Source organism: Rhipicephalus sanguineus, chromosome 5, assembly GCF_013339695.2.
Source record: "Rhipicephalus sanguineus isolate Rsan-2018 chromosome 5, BIME_Rsan_1.4, whole genome shotgun sequence".
In the NCBI taxonomy this organism is placed as follows: domain Eukaryota; kingdom Metazoa; phylum Arthropoda; class Arachnida; order Ixodida; family Ixodidae; genus Rhipicephalus; species Rhipicephalus sanguineus.
In genome coordinates, this window is record NC_051180.1 from 16918206 (window position 1) to 16935251 (window position 17046).

The 17046-nt window shown below is 47.2% G+C and overlaps 1 protein-coding gene across 5 annotated transcripts in view; it reads left to right on the forward strand.

Annotated features, from left to right (window-relative positions):
* The window catches only part of LOC119393290 (CRISP/Allergen/PR-1), a 43194-nt gene that overhangs the window by 18478 nt on the left and 7670 nt on the right, over positions 1-17046 (forward strand). Inside the window, exons 3-6 of one of the 5 annotated variants that reach the window (XM_049416193.1) lie at positions 6957-7044; positions 8924-9096; positions 9840-9943; positions 16550-16674. The exons of 1 other annotated variant lie outside the window; for it this stretch is intronic. In XM_049416193.1, coding sequence (XP_049272150.1) covers positions 6957-7044; positions 8924-9096; positions 9840-9943; positions 16550-16674 — 490 coding nt within the window. Of the gene's footprint in view, positions 1-2916; positions 3062-6956; positions 7045-8923; positions 9097-9839; positions 9944-16549; positions 16675-17046 lie in introns of those variants that run through there. 3 more of the 5 variants (XM_049416191.1, XM_049416192.1, XM_037660223.2) reach the window with 3 other exon arrangements.

The following is a 17046-nucleotide window of genomic DNA, read 5'->3' on the forward strand; positions in this document are numbered from 1 at the left end:
AATTCGGCGTGTATGCGTTACTGAAAGCGGATATCTGCCAAACAGCTCCCAGCATAGCAGTGTCCTTGTGCAGTGTAGCATAGCAAGGGGGTAGGAAAGGGAAGTGAGTGTGAGGAGGGAAAGTAGGAGGGGACAGAGTAAAGCATAGCATAGCCTTGTGTAGTTAGCATAGCAAGGAAGTGGGAAAGGGAAGTGAGGGTGAAGAGGAGTGATGCGAAACTGAGAAGGAGGGAAAGGAGGAAGGGAGAGTAAACCATAGCATAGCCTTGTATAGTATAGTATGGCAAGCGGGGGGAAGGGAAAGGAGGGCGAGGAGAAGGGGAACGCCACCAGCTCCACTGCTTCCTCAGTCTTCACACCACTAGGGCGTATAGCTGCCCTAATTCTTTTTTGCCTATATAGCAATTTTTAAGGCCGCGAACACAGTGCGAGTTTTACCAGGGCATTGCTAGGTCGGAGGGGAGACGCGACGAGTGTGCAGTGACTGTGATTCATTAAAGCTTATTCTTACAATTACCGAACGTATACCACGAACTACATTTTTAAAAATACGTGCGCTTTCTTTAGACACTGAGCTGAATGTATACGTACCAGTTTATTTAAGCGACCTCAGGTTAAAACCAGTCAGACTCAAGACAGTTTTCGAATTTTCGGAAGCAAAGATTGTTGGACTCATGCCTGTTTGGTTCAATGGCGCCGAAAGCAACGCAAGTATTGTTGCCGCACTTAAATGTTTACGACTGCCTGTAGAGTTTGTAGGCACTTTCAAGTGTGCGCATCACTAGTGCTCTCTCTCTCTCCCTCTCTCTTTTACCTTCACTCTTTTCACCCCTGTGTACATTTCCCTCGGGGCAGGGCAGCGAATTGGACATGCGACTGGGTAACCTCCCTGCATTTTCTTGCTGTTCTCTCTGTCTCTATTTGTTGTGAACTGTCTTATACGAGTACTATATGTCATTCGACTCGTGTTTGAATGCGCAATGAGGTAGGAACACGGAAGTGTTTCTTTTGGCTAGGTTTACGGAGGGGTGCTCCAAAGTGGTGTTTCGGAGTTGTGTTGAAGGCCAACTGATGCGGCGGACAAGCGTGCGTTGCCTTTATAGAAGCCTCGTCAATGCCACGTATTGCAGACGCCGGCGCTCTCACGCAGTGCGCCGACTTTTCCTGCGCGCTTTCCTTCTCACCTTCGAGTCGGGACTTCGTCTACTGCAGTGGGGATTCCCTCTCCTACGTCTAACAGAGGGGTTTCGACTCATATTTCAGTTAATTTATTCATTATTGTTGCCTGTATTACCATGACGTGCTCCTGTCTCAAAAGGAAATAGAGCTTGATTTGATTTGATTTCGCGCAGTGCCACCTTGTGCACTTATTTTTAGTATATTTGTACGTATTCATTCTATCTGAAAGAGAGCAGCTGGCGCCGTTTAAACGCACTAATAGTATCAATATCATATAACAATATACTGTACTTAAAGAACGGCGGCAGGCTTTTTTTTTACGTTTAAAGGGGCGCTGCAACATTTTTCCAAGTAGCCATGGAATGGCTTCACTAAAGGAGCCTATTGCTTCACGAATCGACCGCCGCGAAAATTTTTAAAATCCGTCCAGTACGAGCGGAGCTGCAAAGATTTGTCGCACGCTGTAATTGCTTTCTCTCTTCTCTCGTCCCCACGAAAGCGCTGGAAGCTAAGCAGGGAGGGGCGGCACGGGGGAAGAAGGTACGTCACGCGCGCCTCGTGACCTTGAGACTTTTTTTTTCTTCGAACGCACGGCGTACTTTCAGTGCGATCGCGCGCGCGCGAGGGCAAATGGTGGCCTCCCGCGGTGGCTGCAGCAACTACCGAGCGCGCCACGTTCAAATCAGCCACTGGCGTAGAACTTGAGTCAATGACGCAGTGATGTTGAGTTCATAGCATCATTTGTCGAGAGAAGAGGAAGCAATTTTTAGTTGACTTTGATAGTTAATTGTAAATCTGAGGCCGCGTTCTGCGCTATAGTGTTTGACTTGCGTGTTCTTGGGAGCCTCGGGTACCGATCGGCAGCGTTTCCTGACCATGCTGAAAAAGTGTTCGGACCCCTTTAAGCGCTGTGCTATTTCTTGTTTGCAAAATGTGACTCTGTGACCACTTCGAAGCAAGTTAGTCAATTTAAGGATATCATTGCTTGTTATCGAAGACTTCCTCCACCGCATCTATGAATGGCTTAACTATTGATTACAGGAAACGCACTCGACTTTTCGGCGCTGCCGAAGGATTTCTTTCCTGGGGCCTTCAGGTCGTATGCAGGTGATTCTTGAGGTGGTGGTGGTGGTGGTGGTGGTAATGGTGATGGTGATGGCGGTGATGCTTGCGATTAAGTTGAGTCGCGATTACATTAACTTTACGAGTAATATCAACATATCGAGACAGAGGCAACTTTCCCACAACGAACGGGTGTGTATGCGTGTGAGAAAGCTTGCTAGTACAAGCTCTCACTTTGATATGAAAACGAAAATACATCGGTTAAGTCGATACATTACATGCCGTACTTTATAAATGTGGGAACTATGATGATTAATCGGTAAATCATATTCAAAATTTGCAAATTGAGCTATTGAAGATCGTGTCCTGCGTCCTACACTACCTACAGTGCTAAACGCAATACATAATACTTTTTCTTAACGATAATATTTTGTTTTTACTGGTTGTACAGGTATATGAATACGAATGTATATGCCCTATGAGGTTGTATGTAGCTTTAAACTGCAACTAGGATCGATTAAAATTATTGGTATGTCCCTTTCAACCATTGAAAAAGCCTAGTGACGGAAACACATACATGTTCCATTCAGATCCACTTTATATTACCTGCGTAGAGAACTGTCTTTAGTTATGGGGCATGATATAAATATTTCTCTCGCTGTGTTTATTTCGCAGATTGGCTTCTCATTCGTGGTGCCAGGAGGAAGCCCGGCCCAGTACGTCAACATTCACAAGGTTGCCATTTACGAGAAAGCTTGCTCTGAGTGACGTGGTTAATGTGCCACCTTCTCGAATAAACAACTTTGTTCTGTTATCCAAATATTTTGCTTTGAAAGATTGATACTGAAGTAGCTTGTGGTCCTACGTATTCGTATAGTTTTCATTGGGCCCCATGAGTGGTAGATCGTCCCACTATGACTTCGATGATTACCATGGATATGGAGCGCCTTTACGTATACGAAAAGATTTTATTGAGTGAAGAACTTCAGAGCCGGCGTTCATTCGCCGATGTCCAGCGCTCATTCTGTCTATTTCGTGTCTGTCTTCGTCAGTCTCTTTTAACAAATTGTTTATCATATTTAGAGAGGGAATTTACAGTAGAATAGTCCGTAAGAAAGAATTCCAGGCAGTCGTGAATCAGGACATAACAGTGATGGCGACCAGGCCACGGTTTGAACCAGGCAATGACAAAACGCGCGCGCACGCACACACGCAACACGCACACACACACACACACACACACACACACACACACACACACACACACACACACACACACACACACACACACACACACACACACACACACACACACACGCACGCAACACGCACACACACACACACACACGCACACACACGCACACACACACACACACACACACACACACGCACACACACACACACACGCAAAGTATATATATTGTAACCAAGCTCAATACAAGGATTTGCTATTTACACTATTTATTAAGGGCGAACTTGTGCCCAAAGCCAAAAGAATCACAGCAGTTCAGGAAAAAGAACCGAGAGTCCGTAGTTCTCACGAGCCGCTCCTTCGAGCGCCGTCTTTCTCTTCCTCACGCGCGTTGGCCACTAGCTCGAAGGCCGTGCGCATGCAGGACCGACCGCCGAACTGCGGCTGGCTTCATCTGTCGTAACGAGGCCTTCAGCGTTTCGCTTGGTTTGCAACGCCTGCGTTGTGCTGAGCGATGGCAGTTTTCCGTGGTAATATATATATATATATATATATATATATATATATATATATATATATATATATATATATATATATATATATATATATATATATATATATATATAGAGAGAGAGAGAGAGAGAGAGAGAGAGAGAGAGAGAGTGAAGAAGTATTTTCGCTGAACCCGAAGAAATATTTGCAAATGAAGATACACACGTCTAATAAACAAAGATAACTGATAATTATCAAGTAACGTTGCGGATGGTCGGTTGGTGGACCGGCCCTCGTTAGAGTGAATGTAAATACACTGCATAGTTACAGTACACGTGAATTCATAAATTATTAGTTATTTTCCTTCGCTAGACGTGCGTTGTTCATTTGGATATATATATATATATATATATATATATATATATATATATATATATAAAGGCGCTATGAGAGTAAGGCACCTGTCGTCTTTATACACGATCTCTACGTAGATCGTGGGTAGGACGTGTGCTGTAAGGCCTGTGTTTTGTATGAATTGAAGAGGTGTTTTATGGAGTCTGCTCTGATATATCCAGCGATCATAGCTGGTCGTGACACACTAGCGAAGACCAGTTTGCAGCAGGAGAAGGGAGCGTTCCGCTCGTAAGCCTCGACATGTCCACATTAGATGGTGTGCGTCTTTTTCCACCACTGGAACAGAGTAGTACGGACACGTGGCACCCAGTGGTAAATGCGACCAGTTACTCATGATAAATATGCAGCTTTATCATTTCGAAACATCGGCAGTTTCCTCGCGTGTTTATGAAAGGCCCCAGCAGCTACCGTGGCGAAGGGCTGCATAATCACTTACACAGGCGTCAGCGTCTCCAAACAGTGCTGACATCCTAGTCTCCTTACTAGCGAAGTTTTTCGGATACTTCCTGGTTGAGTCCTTCGCAGAGATTGCCTCAAGGAAAGAAAACACGACTCTGGCTCCATAAGTCACTAGAGCAGGGTGCTCTCAAGGCACTCGGTGCACCGTTTAGGCATCCTGAACGGACGAATGAGGTAAGTGTGGCAAAATTAATTTTCGCGCACTGTACGATAATAAGCTACGTTGCTAGAGCCCAGAAAATGTCCTCATAACCTTGAATATTCACTAAAAAGAGTAGCCATCACGAACGCTGAAATGGAGCGCATAAAAGTCTCGGAAGTATGTTTAAGACGTATGTGCTAAGGATTATTTTACGGAATAACTGATCAATTTTGTTTGCGCAGCGCAGATATCATTGTTTTAAAATAAACACAGTATCGTTTTAAGTGCCACGTATCCGCAGGGTACGATAAGTTTATGACATAAATGACCTCCTATTTAATAGGCATTTTATTTAGCGCCTGTTTGCGCCTTCTCGCCCTTTACCCCATTGTGTCAGCAGCTAAATGCCATATGATGGTTCGCACCGTACAAGATTTTTTTTTGTTTGTTTTCTAATCCAGAAGCACCCAATGTAGACAGGTGCTTGTTCGAATATATTTACTGCTTTCACACGCTTCTATATGCAGCGTGTGACAGCATGCTGCATAAAGCAGCATGCTTTCGACTGCCTCTGCGATGGTCTGCAGAGTTGATATGGTTTTCCGAGCGTGCGCACGACTAGTGTTTTCTCTCTTCCAATCTATCCTTCTTTTCACCTTTTATATTCATGTACAGCCGGCGTCAAAAGTTTAGAGACCACTAGGTGTGAGAAAATCTGAATTTCTGAGCAGTTTGCGGCTGTATTTGGTCGAACTGCACAAGCACATGTTAGCGCGTTTAAGAACAGGCCGCAAATCTAAATTCAGGACTGCCTGCAGAAGCAGCGGGAACATACAGCTTTTACTTGTGCCTCGTGGTCCTTAAACTGTTGACGCCAACATTGCATGTTAAGGAAACCGAGGCATTCGATATTAATCTGGAGTCCGCCATCATGGTGTGCCTCACAATCATTTAGGAATCTTGGCACGTGAAACCCCAGTATTTGTTTATTTTAACCTTTTTTTTTGTCCGACTGTAGGTCGGACAATGAAGCTCAACGGAAGTAAGCTGGTGTATCTGCGAGTCGCAGAAATAGCGCTGGCTATTTTTTTCGCGCTGAATGCGACAGTGGCTGAAGCCCGTACAGTCAGCTTCTGCGGGACTCATGACTACGGCCGCGTCTGTAAGGATGTCTACAGGCGCTACAACGAGGATCACATACTGTGCCGTCAGCGCTATTCCTCATGCCAGCCTGTTCGGTCTGGAATCGACGACGCCGACAAGGACATCATCCTCACTGCCCACAACCGCTACAGGAGTGAAATCGCGACCGGAAACCACTCGAGGTTGCCGTGTGCTTCCAACATGTTGGAAATGGTGAGCGTTGACCTATACATTTACCTTCACGGTGAGCTTGCGTGGGTCATGCTGCAGCACAGTTTTTGCCTCACGATAATAACTACCAAGTTAGTAACTCACCATGATCACCTTCGTCGTAGTCAGCCCAGTTTATGTCCACTGCAGGACGAACGCATCTCCTAATGATCTCCAACCAATCCTGCGCTGCGCGGGCTGATTCTATTTGTAGACTGCGAGCTTCTCAACTTCGTCAACCCGCGTAACACTTTGGCGTCCTCTGCCGCGTTTCCCATTTCTTGATGTCACTCATTTACCATGACGTGGCAAGAATGAAAGTATGTGCAAAGTGAAATGGATACTGGTTTATTGGCATGCATATCCAAGTGACTCCTCCGCTTTGCTTTGCGTGTGCAATTTGCGATGAGCTCGCTTCTGCACGCGAGTGCTACACGGACTCCAGGAGTGCTTTCGAAGACCCCAAAATGTCCGCGCACACCCTGTTTGAGAACCACTTTATTAGGCATTTCTTGAGATGAATTTTATTTTTTATCCGTTCACATAACAGTACGAATTGTAAGTACATAAGGAAAACTCGTCATGCGCCCCACTTAATACCCATTTCTCCACTTATAAGTGCAATACACTTAGAAGCGGCTCTAAGAGTGATCTGTCTTGCAGGAATGGGACGACGATCTTGCAAGAGTGGCGCAGGCCCATGCCGATGTTTGCGTTATGCAGCCAACCTGTTCGTCGTGCATGAGAATCGGTGCGTTACAACCCACTCATAAATGCTTATACAGGCCGCTACAGCTGCCTTAGATTAGCATCTGGTTCGTCTCTAGCATTTAAAAAAGAAACATGTTTCACTGGCATTTTCACCAGATTATGTGTAACAGGAGAAAGCGTACCTTCATCACTATTCTCTCTAACCAAATTTCTCGGGCACATTCTCCTCGCTCAAGCTTATATAAATTCTAAGTCTGCGCTGAGTAGCGCATACTCCGTTTAAAAGGCCCTGCAACATTTATGGAAATTCTCATGGAATGACTTCGCAACTGAACTCTGTTGCATCACGAATCTTCAGCAGGAGAGATTTGTCGAATCATTCAGGTCTGCGCTTAGTTATGGCACGTTCCGAGCGGGGCTTTCTCTCTCATTTCATCGCGTCGAGTGCGCTGTAAGCTACACTTAGGAGGGGGGTGAGAGGGAGGCGGGAAGGTGGCAGTGTGACCATCAAAAAGTTGCGTCACCGCTCTTCATGGCCTTGAGCAACACATATGCGCCGCCCAGCAAGTGACGGTACCCTGTGGCGGCCTCGGTATATGTATACGCGCCGCTGCCATGATCGTCGCCGGTGCGCCGTTCATGAAATTGGCCAATACATATCGGCCCCGCTCGCAGCGTAGCTGGTAACGACATTACGACACAGAGCAATAAGAGATCTTAATAATAATTGTTAGAGTTTTACGTCCCAAAACCACAATGCGATTATGAGGGACGCCGTATAGTGGAGGGCTCCGTAAGTTTTGACCCTCTAGTGTTCTTAAACGTGCACCTAAATCTGAGCACACGAGTCTCTAGCATTTTGCCTCCATCGAAATGCGGCTGCCGTGGCCGGTATTCGATCCCGCAGCCTTCGGGTCAGCAGTCGAGCACCATAACCGCTGAACCCCTGCGGGGGATTAAAACGTGATCTTTTCCTGCTTTCGACGCGTAGTACTAACTTTTGTAGTGTATGGAGCGCAATAATACCTCGCTTGCATGTTCACGCAAATCTTTTTACAGATCGGGAACGTTTTCTGATTAGGTTCAGAAAGTGTTGCAGGGCTACTTCAATAGAGAACTGGTCGGTCCGCAAGTAACTTCTCTCTATTTCAAGGAACCTCACACGCATCTTATCCATCAATTAACGCACGCGACAGTGTGATGAAGCGCGCTCTATGGCGGCAGGCAAGCGCTTACGCGGCCAGCGCGTCGTATCTTGAAGCGATTTAGAGCGGGAGCAGAGGGGAAGTAAGCCAAGGCGGCAGATGGCTTCATGCGAACTGTGCTTATGCGTGCCCATTGCTCAACGTCGGATGACCTCAATTTTCAGAAACGGGGGAAAGCGGGAGACAGTAAGAAGCATTCGCTTCCCTATATATATGTTCGCCATTTTTATCGCCCGAGCTTAGTGACAGCCAGTGCTGGGGGACATTGAGTGACATTCGTTCATTCTTGCGTCCACGAGCGTGACAACACGCTCGTTAAATAATTAGTCAGTGATTGTTTACTATGATTTGAACGACCAATAAAATGATGACCACAACTTTTTGCAGTTCTTTATTAACACACTGCCACCTCTCTAAATTATTAGACTTTTCCAAGACTACAACTTTTTGATTGTTAACTCACTAATGATAGGCTTTATTAAAACGTCAATCTGGACCCTGAGACACAACTTTTGATCACCTGACATGGTTACTTACAGAGTTGGTTACAGATGTGGTCACTGATAAACGTGGTCACTATAGCACAGAATGTCGCACATCACATTATGCTAAATTTTTGCACTTCAAGCGAAACATCGAGCTTGTTTAATCGCCGAAAGCCTTACAAATGGATTCTCTACTTCATACTCTGCTTTTTCCCCCGTACTAATGTAGAGAAATTTCCTTACGTCGGCCGCAGCAGTTGCTCAATACGAATGGATTATGACGACAACTACCACGACTGGGAAAGATGCATAGGACACATGTTCGACGAGTATCTGAGGATTCCCAACCTCCGTTCAAGTACACGACTGAGGACAATGCATGGAGTCGAAAGTTTCACCCAGGTGAGAGCGCACCCCCAAATTAAAAAGATGAAGCATTTGCAATGCGGTATAATGTGTCTCTATCTTTCTTTCCGTCTCTACTGTTCATACTCCTCGGTCCCTTTCCCTGGTGCATACCAGTTATTCTGAACTGGTTAACTTCCCTGCCTTTTACCTCTCTCCTGCCTCCTTTCTTTGCAATAATTTCGAAGTTAAGCAGGTTGATAATGAAGACATCCCTTGTTATATTCAGTGACACCGGCTGTTTGCAAAATTACTTTATAAGGCGACAAAAACTCCTCCTTTTGATGAGAACATCCTTACAAGATTGTTACACCCCTATTATTCTTTCATTTGTCGACTGAGTTATTAGTTTGCTTTCATTTCAGACATCTGAATATATTACGAAATGCCAACAGACCCTTTTATGTTTGCGCAATTGAAAAAAAAAAAGAAATTCGATTGATTTTATCAGCACCAGTTAAATGAGAACATCGTTCAAGAAATTTTTGTCTTCTATTCAATGTTGAACTCTCTGAAACAATGTCTAAATGGCTAAGCTCTGAACATATCACTGCCGGGTGACGGATCATTACTATAAAACCGACAGGTCACATCCACAGGTAACACTCCAGCACCTGTCCTGTAGTGAAGCCGCCATACACTCAATACACTTTTTCAGCACTCAGAAACCTTAAGGATGAACTGCTTATAGTACCAAGAACGTTACCTAATGTTTGGTTTTGCGCTCTCTGCTCGTGCAGCTGGCTTGGGCGACAACTTGGAAGGTTGGATGTGGCTACACATTATATTCATCGCGTTCGGCTTATGACTTTGAGAAGCGTTACACCTGTGCCTACGGCCCTGGGTGAGTACACCTTAATGTGAAGCATGTGTACGTATGTATCTGGGGCGTAGTCAGTAATATTTTTCAGGGGGGGGGGGGCACCTCCTTGATCTGAAGTGGGGGTCGGGCAGGCAAATGTGATCGAGTGTCATTTTGAGCTCTGTATGGTATGCCATGGCAAAAAAAATTTTCGGGGGGGGGGGGGGGCATGGGCTTGGTGTACCCCCCATCGCTACGCCACTGGTATGTGTGTGTGTATTGTATGTATGTATGTATGTATGTATGTATGTATGTATGTATGTATGTATGTATGTATGTATGTATGTATGTATGTATGTATGTATGTATGTATGTATGTATGTATAGCACACTGAAACGCGGTTCCGAAAACACAGCGCGGTTTATTATTGTATCTCCGCCATTGTTCCAACTACCTCTTCCTTCTCCACAGCAGACTACCCACTACTAGTTTATGTCCCAAGTGCGTCGTGCCAGAAGAAGAAGAAAAGTATGCCACAGATAGGCCCCCCCCTGCAGACAAGTGGCCGTGGGCACTTGAAGAAAAAAAGAATGGTCAGACTGAGCTTGTCAGAATGGGTGCCGGCTTGATCCTTTCAATGCTGACTGTGTCTTCATGCCCATTACGCAGGATTGTAAAATGATGTTCAGAACGCTTGATGACTGGGAAAGGACCGTCATAGCGAGGCTGAAGAGCACGGCGAGACGCATCGACACGAACAAAAACGTGTGAAGATGTCTGTAGGTTTGCCGGCAGAAAAACGTCGTTCTTAGTATGAGCTGAAGTTGGTGATGGGCGCAAGTTTTGCATGAAGACCCGCAGACGCTGGACGAAAGAAGATGGATCCGAAACACTCTGCGTAGTAACGGGGCTGACGAGGTCACCAGGCAAACGGAGTGTGCAGCCATAAACCATCTCGGCTACAGAGCAGGCAAGTTCTGGCCGAAGTGTTGAACGCAGGCCGAGAAGCACGATAGGGAGGTGTGATACCCAATCTTCGGCGTGAGGCTGCGAGGCGAGTGCTGCTTTTAGATGACGGTGGAGTCTCTCCACTAAGCCATTTGATGCTGGATGATACGCAGTTGTGCGAATACGCGCACAACCCAGTAGAGATGTGACAGAGGTGAAAAGCGCTGACTCAAACTGTCTGCCTCGATCGGTAGTCACCGTTGATGGTACACCGAAACGGCTAATCCAGGTAGCAAGAAAGGTACGAGCAACTGTTTCTGCCGTGATGTCAGGCATTGGAGCTGCTTCAGGCCACCTAGTGTACCTGTCAATACACGTAAGCAAATACGTATTTCCCCGACATGGAGGTAAAGGCCCGACAATGTCCAAATGAATGGTGTCGAAACGTGCATCAGGGAGAGGGAATTTTCCCCATGGAGGCTTGGTGTGCCGTTGTACCTTGATACGCTGACACGCTGTGCAAGTGCGAACCCAGTCACGAATGTTAGCGCGTATGCGCGGCCAGACATAGCGTTCAGTGACCAGGTGTTGCGTAGCTCTTACGCCTGGATGGCAGATGGAGTGGAGGGTGTCAAAAACAGCACGACGCAGCTGTGAAGGAACATAGATACGAGTGCAGTTGTGTGAAACATCGCACCAGAGCGTAACGTCGTCGTCGGGAAAGTTGACTTGTTCCAGTCGGAGGGAAGTAGAGTATCGGAGTCGTGGAAGCTCATCGTCTAATGCCTGTGCCTCCGCGAGCGAAGACAATGAAAGGTCGGTGGTGCCTGTCGTGGCATTGATGGTAATACGACTGAGAGCGTCCGCTGCACTGTTAAAACTGCCTTTTACATAACGTATGTCTGTGGTGAATTCGGCAATGAAAGCAAGGTGCCGAAGTTCTCTAGGAGTGTGCGTGGCACTGCAGGAACGTAAAGCCGAAACAAGTGGCTTGTGGTCGGTAAGAATGGCAAATTGTCGCCCTTCAAGGAAGTACCTGAAATGCTTCACCGCAAGGTAGGCTGCGAGGAGCTCCCGTCCGAAAGTACTGTATCGGCGCTCAGTGTCGCGTAACTTGCGGGAGAAGAAGGAAATTGGAGCCCATGCACCATTGATCCATTGATGAAGAGCGGCTCCAACTGCTTCTGAAGAAGCGTCCACCATGAGGCTAGTGGGAGCAGTTGGTGAAGGGTGATGCAGGAGGGTGGCCTGGGCGAGTTTGGTCTTAACGGCGGAAAAAGCTTGATCCGCGACCGTGTCCCAGGGAAGTGCGGCTGACTCGGCTTGAGAAGTCGAGAGTAGTGCTTCCAGAGGCTGCAGCAGTGTAGAGCATGTAGGGATGAAGCGGCGATAAAAATTGACGAGTCCGAGAAAACGTCGCAGACTACGTATGGACGTGGGAGGCGGGTACTCGAGGATAGCTTGAACCTTGTCAGGTAGAGGAGTGATGCCATCTTTAGTGATCTGATGTCCGAGGAATGCTATCTCCGAGACTCCAAACTGACACTTTTCTACATTGATGACAAGGTCGTAATCACGCAGTCGAGTGAAAAGCTCACGTAGATGTGCCTTGTGCGTTTCAGCGTCCTTGCTGGCAACGAGAAGATCGTCGATATAGGCGAAACAAAACGGCAAGCCTCTTGTGACTTCGTCTATAAAACGCTGAAATGTCTGAGCTGCGTTTCTCAAACCGAAGGGCATTCGTAAATACTCATAGAGCCCAAATGGGGTAATTATTGCAGTTTTGGGAATGTCAGAAGGCTCAACGGGGATCTGGTGATAAGCTTTCACGAGATCAATCTTCGAGTATACTGTTGTGCCGGTTAAAAAGGCAGTACAGTCCTGAATATTGGGTAACGGGTATCGATCTGGAACGGTGACTGCATTGAGAGCCCGATAATCACCACAGGGCCGCCAGTCATTGTTCTTCTTGGGAACCATGTGTAGCGCCGACGACCACGAGCTTGATGACGGACGAATGATCTGCAGCTGTAACATATGCTCAAACTCGTTGCGAGCAATGCGAAGTTTATCAGGGCCAAGTCGGCGAGGGCGGCAGTGAACCGGTGGGCCTGTGGTTACGATGCAGTGGGTCACAGTGTGCTTGGGGGTCTTATCCATTGGAGACTGCGTTGTAATCTCCGGAAACTCGTTGAGCAGAGCTGTATATGGTGACGTAGGCGGTTTCACGAAAGTGGGGTTTAGGGCCGTAGCGCGTGACAGAAAACCATTGACCGATAAGCCGGTATAGCTATCCACCAGGCGACAGCGGTTCATATCCACGAGCAGATGAAAATGCCTTAAGAAATCGGCGCCTAAGATTGCGTAGCGTACGTCTGCTATCCAAAATAACCACTGCAGTTTCCTTTTGAGACCGAGATCAAGGGTCAGAGACTTCTGTCCGTAAGTTGCGATGACCGAAGAATTGATCGCTTGTAAAGGAGTAGACTTCTCGCGGAGACGCCGGTCAGTTTTGGACGCTGGAATTATGCTGACTTCTGCTCCAGTGTCCACCAGCAAGCGAAGACCTGTGGTTCTGTCGGTGATGTGGAAGAGGCGGCTTGATGCTTGGCCTTGATCGCCCGCCGCTGTTACTGACGATCGGCCGGAGCGTTTCCCATGCGCCATGAGCAGGGTGGCACACATCTGCGAGCCGCGGCACGAAAACGCCGGTGATAGTAGCATGTGTTCTGCGGTGAAAAGCGGTGCTCGGGCTGGTGGAGGGGCCGTTGCGGAGCAGGCGACGTGAGAGATGGTCGGTGTGGACGAGGATGGTCATTTAAGTTATGAATGCTCAGCAATTGCAGACGCAAGTTAGCGACTTCAGCTGCGAGATCTTTTACCGTTTCTCGAAGGGAATCTGCTTCAGAAATCGGAGAGGTGTGGGCAGCGTTTATGACTGCCGGAGCAACGTCCATCATGTCATCGGCCATTTCTGCCAGCTCCGACAGCGTCTTATCCTGAGCTGGGACAAGAGCCATTCGCACGGTAGGTGGAAGACGCTGTAGAAACAACTCACGTAGTATGGATGTTTCTAAGCCGTCCGGCTGGTCCCCAAGCAGGTGCTGCAGGTGACGTAGAAACTGTGTGGGACGGCGGTCCCCGAGCTCTTCGTTGCACAGAAGTTGCTGAATGCGCCGATGCTTAGGCGGAACGAGTCGGTGAAGAAGAGCCTGTTTGACTGTCGTATATGGAGTGTCACCAGGCGGGCCCACGAGGATGTCGCGTATTTCGGCCATCGCCTGTGGCGGCAACGCTTCAACGAGGAGCTCATGCTTGCGAACTTCTGACGTGATGCGATGAATGCGGAACTTGTTCTCGACTTGAATGAACCATAAGGAGGGATCGGCAAGCCACAGCTGTGGTAGCGTTATGGTAGTAGTACCTCCAACAACGCCGGAAGAGGGTACATGGCCAGGTGCAGTGGCAGCGGTACCAGGGCTGAGGCCGTCGAGATGCTCACGCTGCTCCATGGAAGGTCGCGTTCGTAGTCCGGGTCACCAATAAATATAGCACACTGAAACGCGGTTCCGAAAACACAGCGCGGTTTATTATTGTATCTCCGCCATTGTTCCAACTACCTCTTCCTTCTCCACAGCAGACTACCCACTACTAGTTTATGTCCCAAGTGCGTCGTGCCAGAAGAAGAAGAAAAGTATGCCACATATGTATGTATGTATGTATGTATGTATGTATGTATGTATGTATGTATGTATGTATGTACAGTAAAACCTCGGTGATACGATCACGGCTCGTACGAATTTCGGGGTGATACGAATTTTTCTCTGGTCCCGACCAAGGCCCATTAGCCTGCAATGTATCGGAGTACGGTTGTTGCGAACCGATTTACACCCCGCGGTGTTTGATACGAACGTACGCTAGCGCACAGGTACGAACAGGTGCTGCCCGCGCTGTCGCGGAAGACGCGGCAGTCACGCGCGGGCGCTGGCATGCGCGCTGCGCGACCATCAACGGTGCGTCGTTGCCTCCGAGATAGTGCGTGCTAATCTTGGAGGTCTCTAGGCGCCTTCGTGTTTAGGTTACAGATGACGTTGACGTTGCGCTTTCTTTTCCCCGAAGCGTTGACACGTGCTCCTGTGCTAGAGGCAGCAGCGTACTTTTACTGTGTTAACACGTGCCTGCCACGTCGATGCAAGCCATGTCCCCGCAATCAGACATTCTATGAAACATGACTGAAACTTGGGCTGCGGGTCCGTTATGAAGTCCCATTAAGGTGAACGAAGACCCCGTGAGACGAAGCGAACGGTCTTCGCGAAGGAGCTTGGCCTCTATCTATCGTGTGCAAAGCGCTTCTTAAATCACTTTCGCCGCAGTACTGTCGTCTCATGCAGAGAAGCGTAGTAAGATTAGGAAGGGGCTACTAGCGGTCACGGGGCACAACACATCTGATTCATTAATTACACACGCGCTGATGCACCGTATATTTACGAGTACAAGCATGATCGTTGACGTCTAAAACCTTTATTGGCAATCATTCAGAACTGTTCATGGCGTCGCTGCGTCCCTGAGAAACACTGAATCAAAACGCAAGCCAACTTTCTTTTGTCGCATACTAATTTTCCATGTTTTCTGGTGATACGAATTCCCGATGATACGAATATTTTTGGTAACCCCGCGAGATTTGTATCACCGAGGTTTCACTGTATGTATGTATGTATGTATGTATGTATGTATGTATGTATGTATGTATGTATGTATGTATGTATGTATGTATGTATGTATGTATGTATGTATGTATGTATGTATGTATGCATGCATGCATGCATGCATGTATGTATGTATGTATGTATGTATGTATGTATGTATGTATGTATGTATGTATGTATGTATGTATGTATGTATGTATGTATGTATGTATGTATGTATGTATGTATGTATGTATAACACAATGTCACGTGGTGCAATACATAATGATGAATATACATACAAGGCTGTCCACATCAAAAATTGTTACGGGGAGAAGCGTTTACTTATGGGAGGCGGTGAGCGATGATTGCGAGAGGCCTACACATTGATACGGTACGGTACGAAGAACTTTATTAAAAGATCCGGAGAAGTGCCACCCCTTAGTGTGACACCGCGGGCCGCTCCCACGTGGGGACAGTTAGACCTAGCCTAACCGCCGCATCGCAGGCTCTCTGGACAGCCCAAAGTTGATGCTGATATTCCGAGCTCTTGAGGGCCGAGCTCCATTTATGCTCTGTGAGGTCCTTATCCCCACGTAACGAGGGGCACCGCCAAAGCATGTGCTCTAAATCGCACGTTCCCCCGGAGCCAGGGCATTGCGAGCTGAAGTCACTTGGGAATAGACAGTGCATGAAAGCAAGATTGTTCGGGTCACAAAATCGCGCGAACGTCGCCCTCCTCCTTTTACCACTGCACCAAACATTTACCTCTACTAGCAGAATGCTTGGGTGACACGCAAAATACCTATAGGTTTGATTTCAGCTCGCACCCAGATTTTTACCTGTTTTTATTAGTCTCACTACGGTCACGTGGGGTTTTGTATTGCACGTCACGTTTTTCAAAGCTACTGTCTGATGAGGCAGTCGAGGCTTTCCCTTTAAAAAAAATAGCATTGTCACGATCAGCGGTCACATTTGTCTACGGTAAAGCATCTTTCTTGGTTTTGTTTTCAGTGGAAATGTGCGAGGCGAAGAAGTTTACAAAGTTGGTCCAGCCTGCACCGACTGCCCGGAAGGTACCTGCTGTGGAGAATCGTGTCAGCAGTACAACATCACTCCGTCTTACAGCGGCTTGTGCAGTAAGTATGGCAAAAAATACGGACCAATTTTACGCAATCAAAATCGAGGAAGTGTCGGAGAGAACGCAGTAATACGACTCTTTCCCATACATCTATACACAGCAACGCGCACCTTAAGAAATGAACATGAAAAGCTAAGTGAAAAAAATACTGAACAACAAAGAGGAGGTCGAGAAGCAGGAGGAATAAACTTTATTATGAAGAGAGCCGACGCAGAGTCATCCAAGGTGTGCGGCGTCCTTAGCCCAGGATGCCGTGGGCCTGAGCTGACAGCTTGGCCCTGTTCACCAGACGTTGCTGGTCTTCAATCAATCAATCAATCAATCAATCAATCAATCAATCAATCAATCAATCAATCAATCAATCAATCAA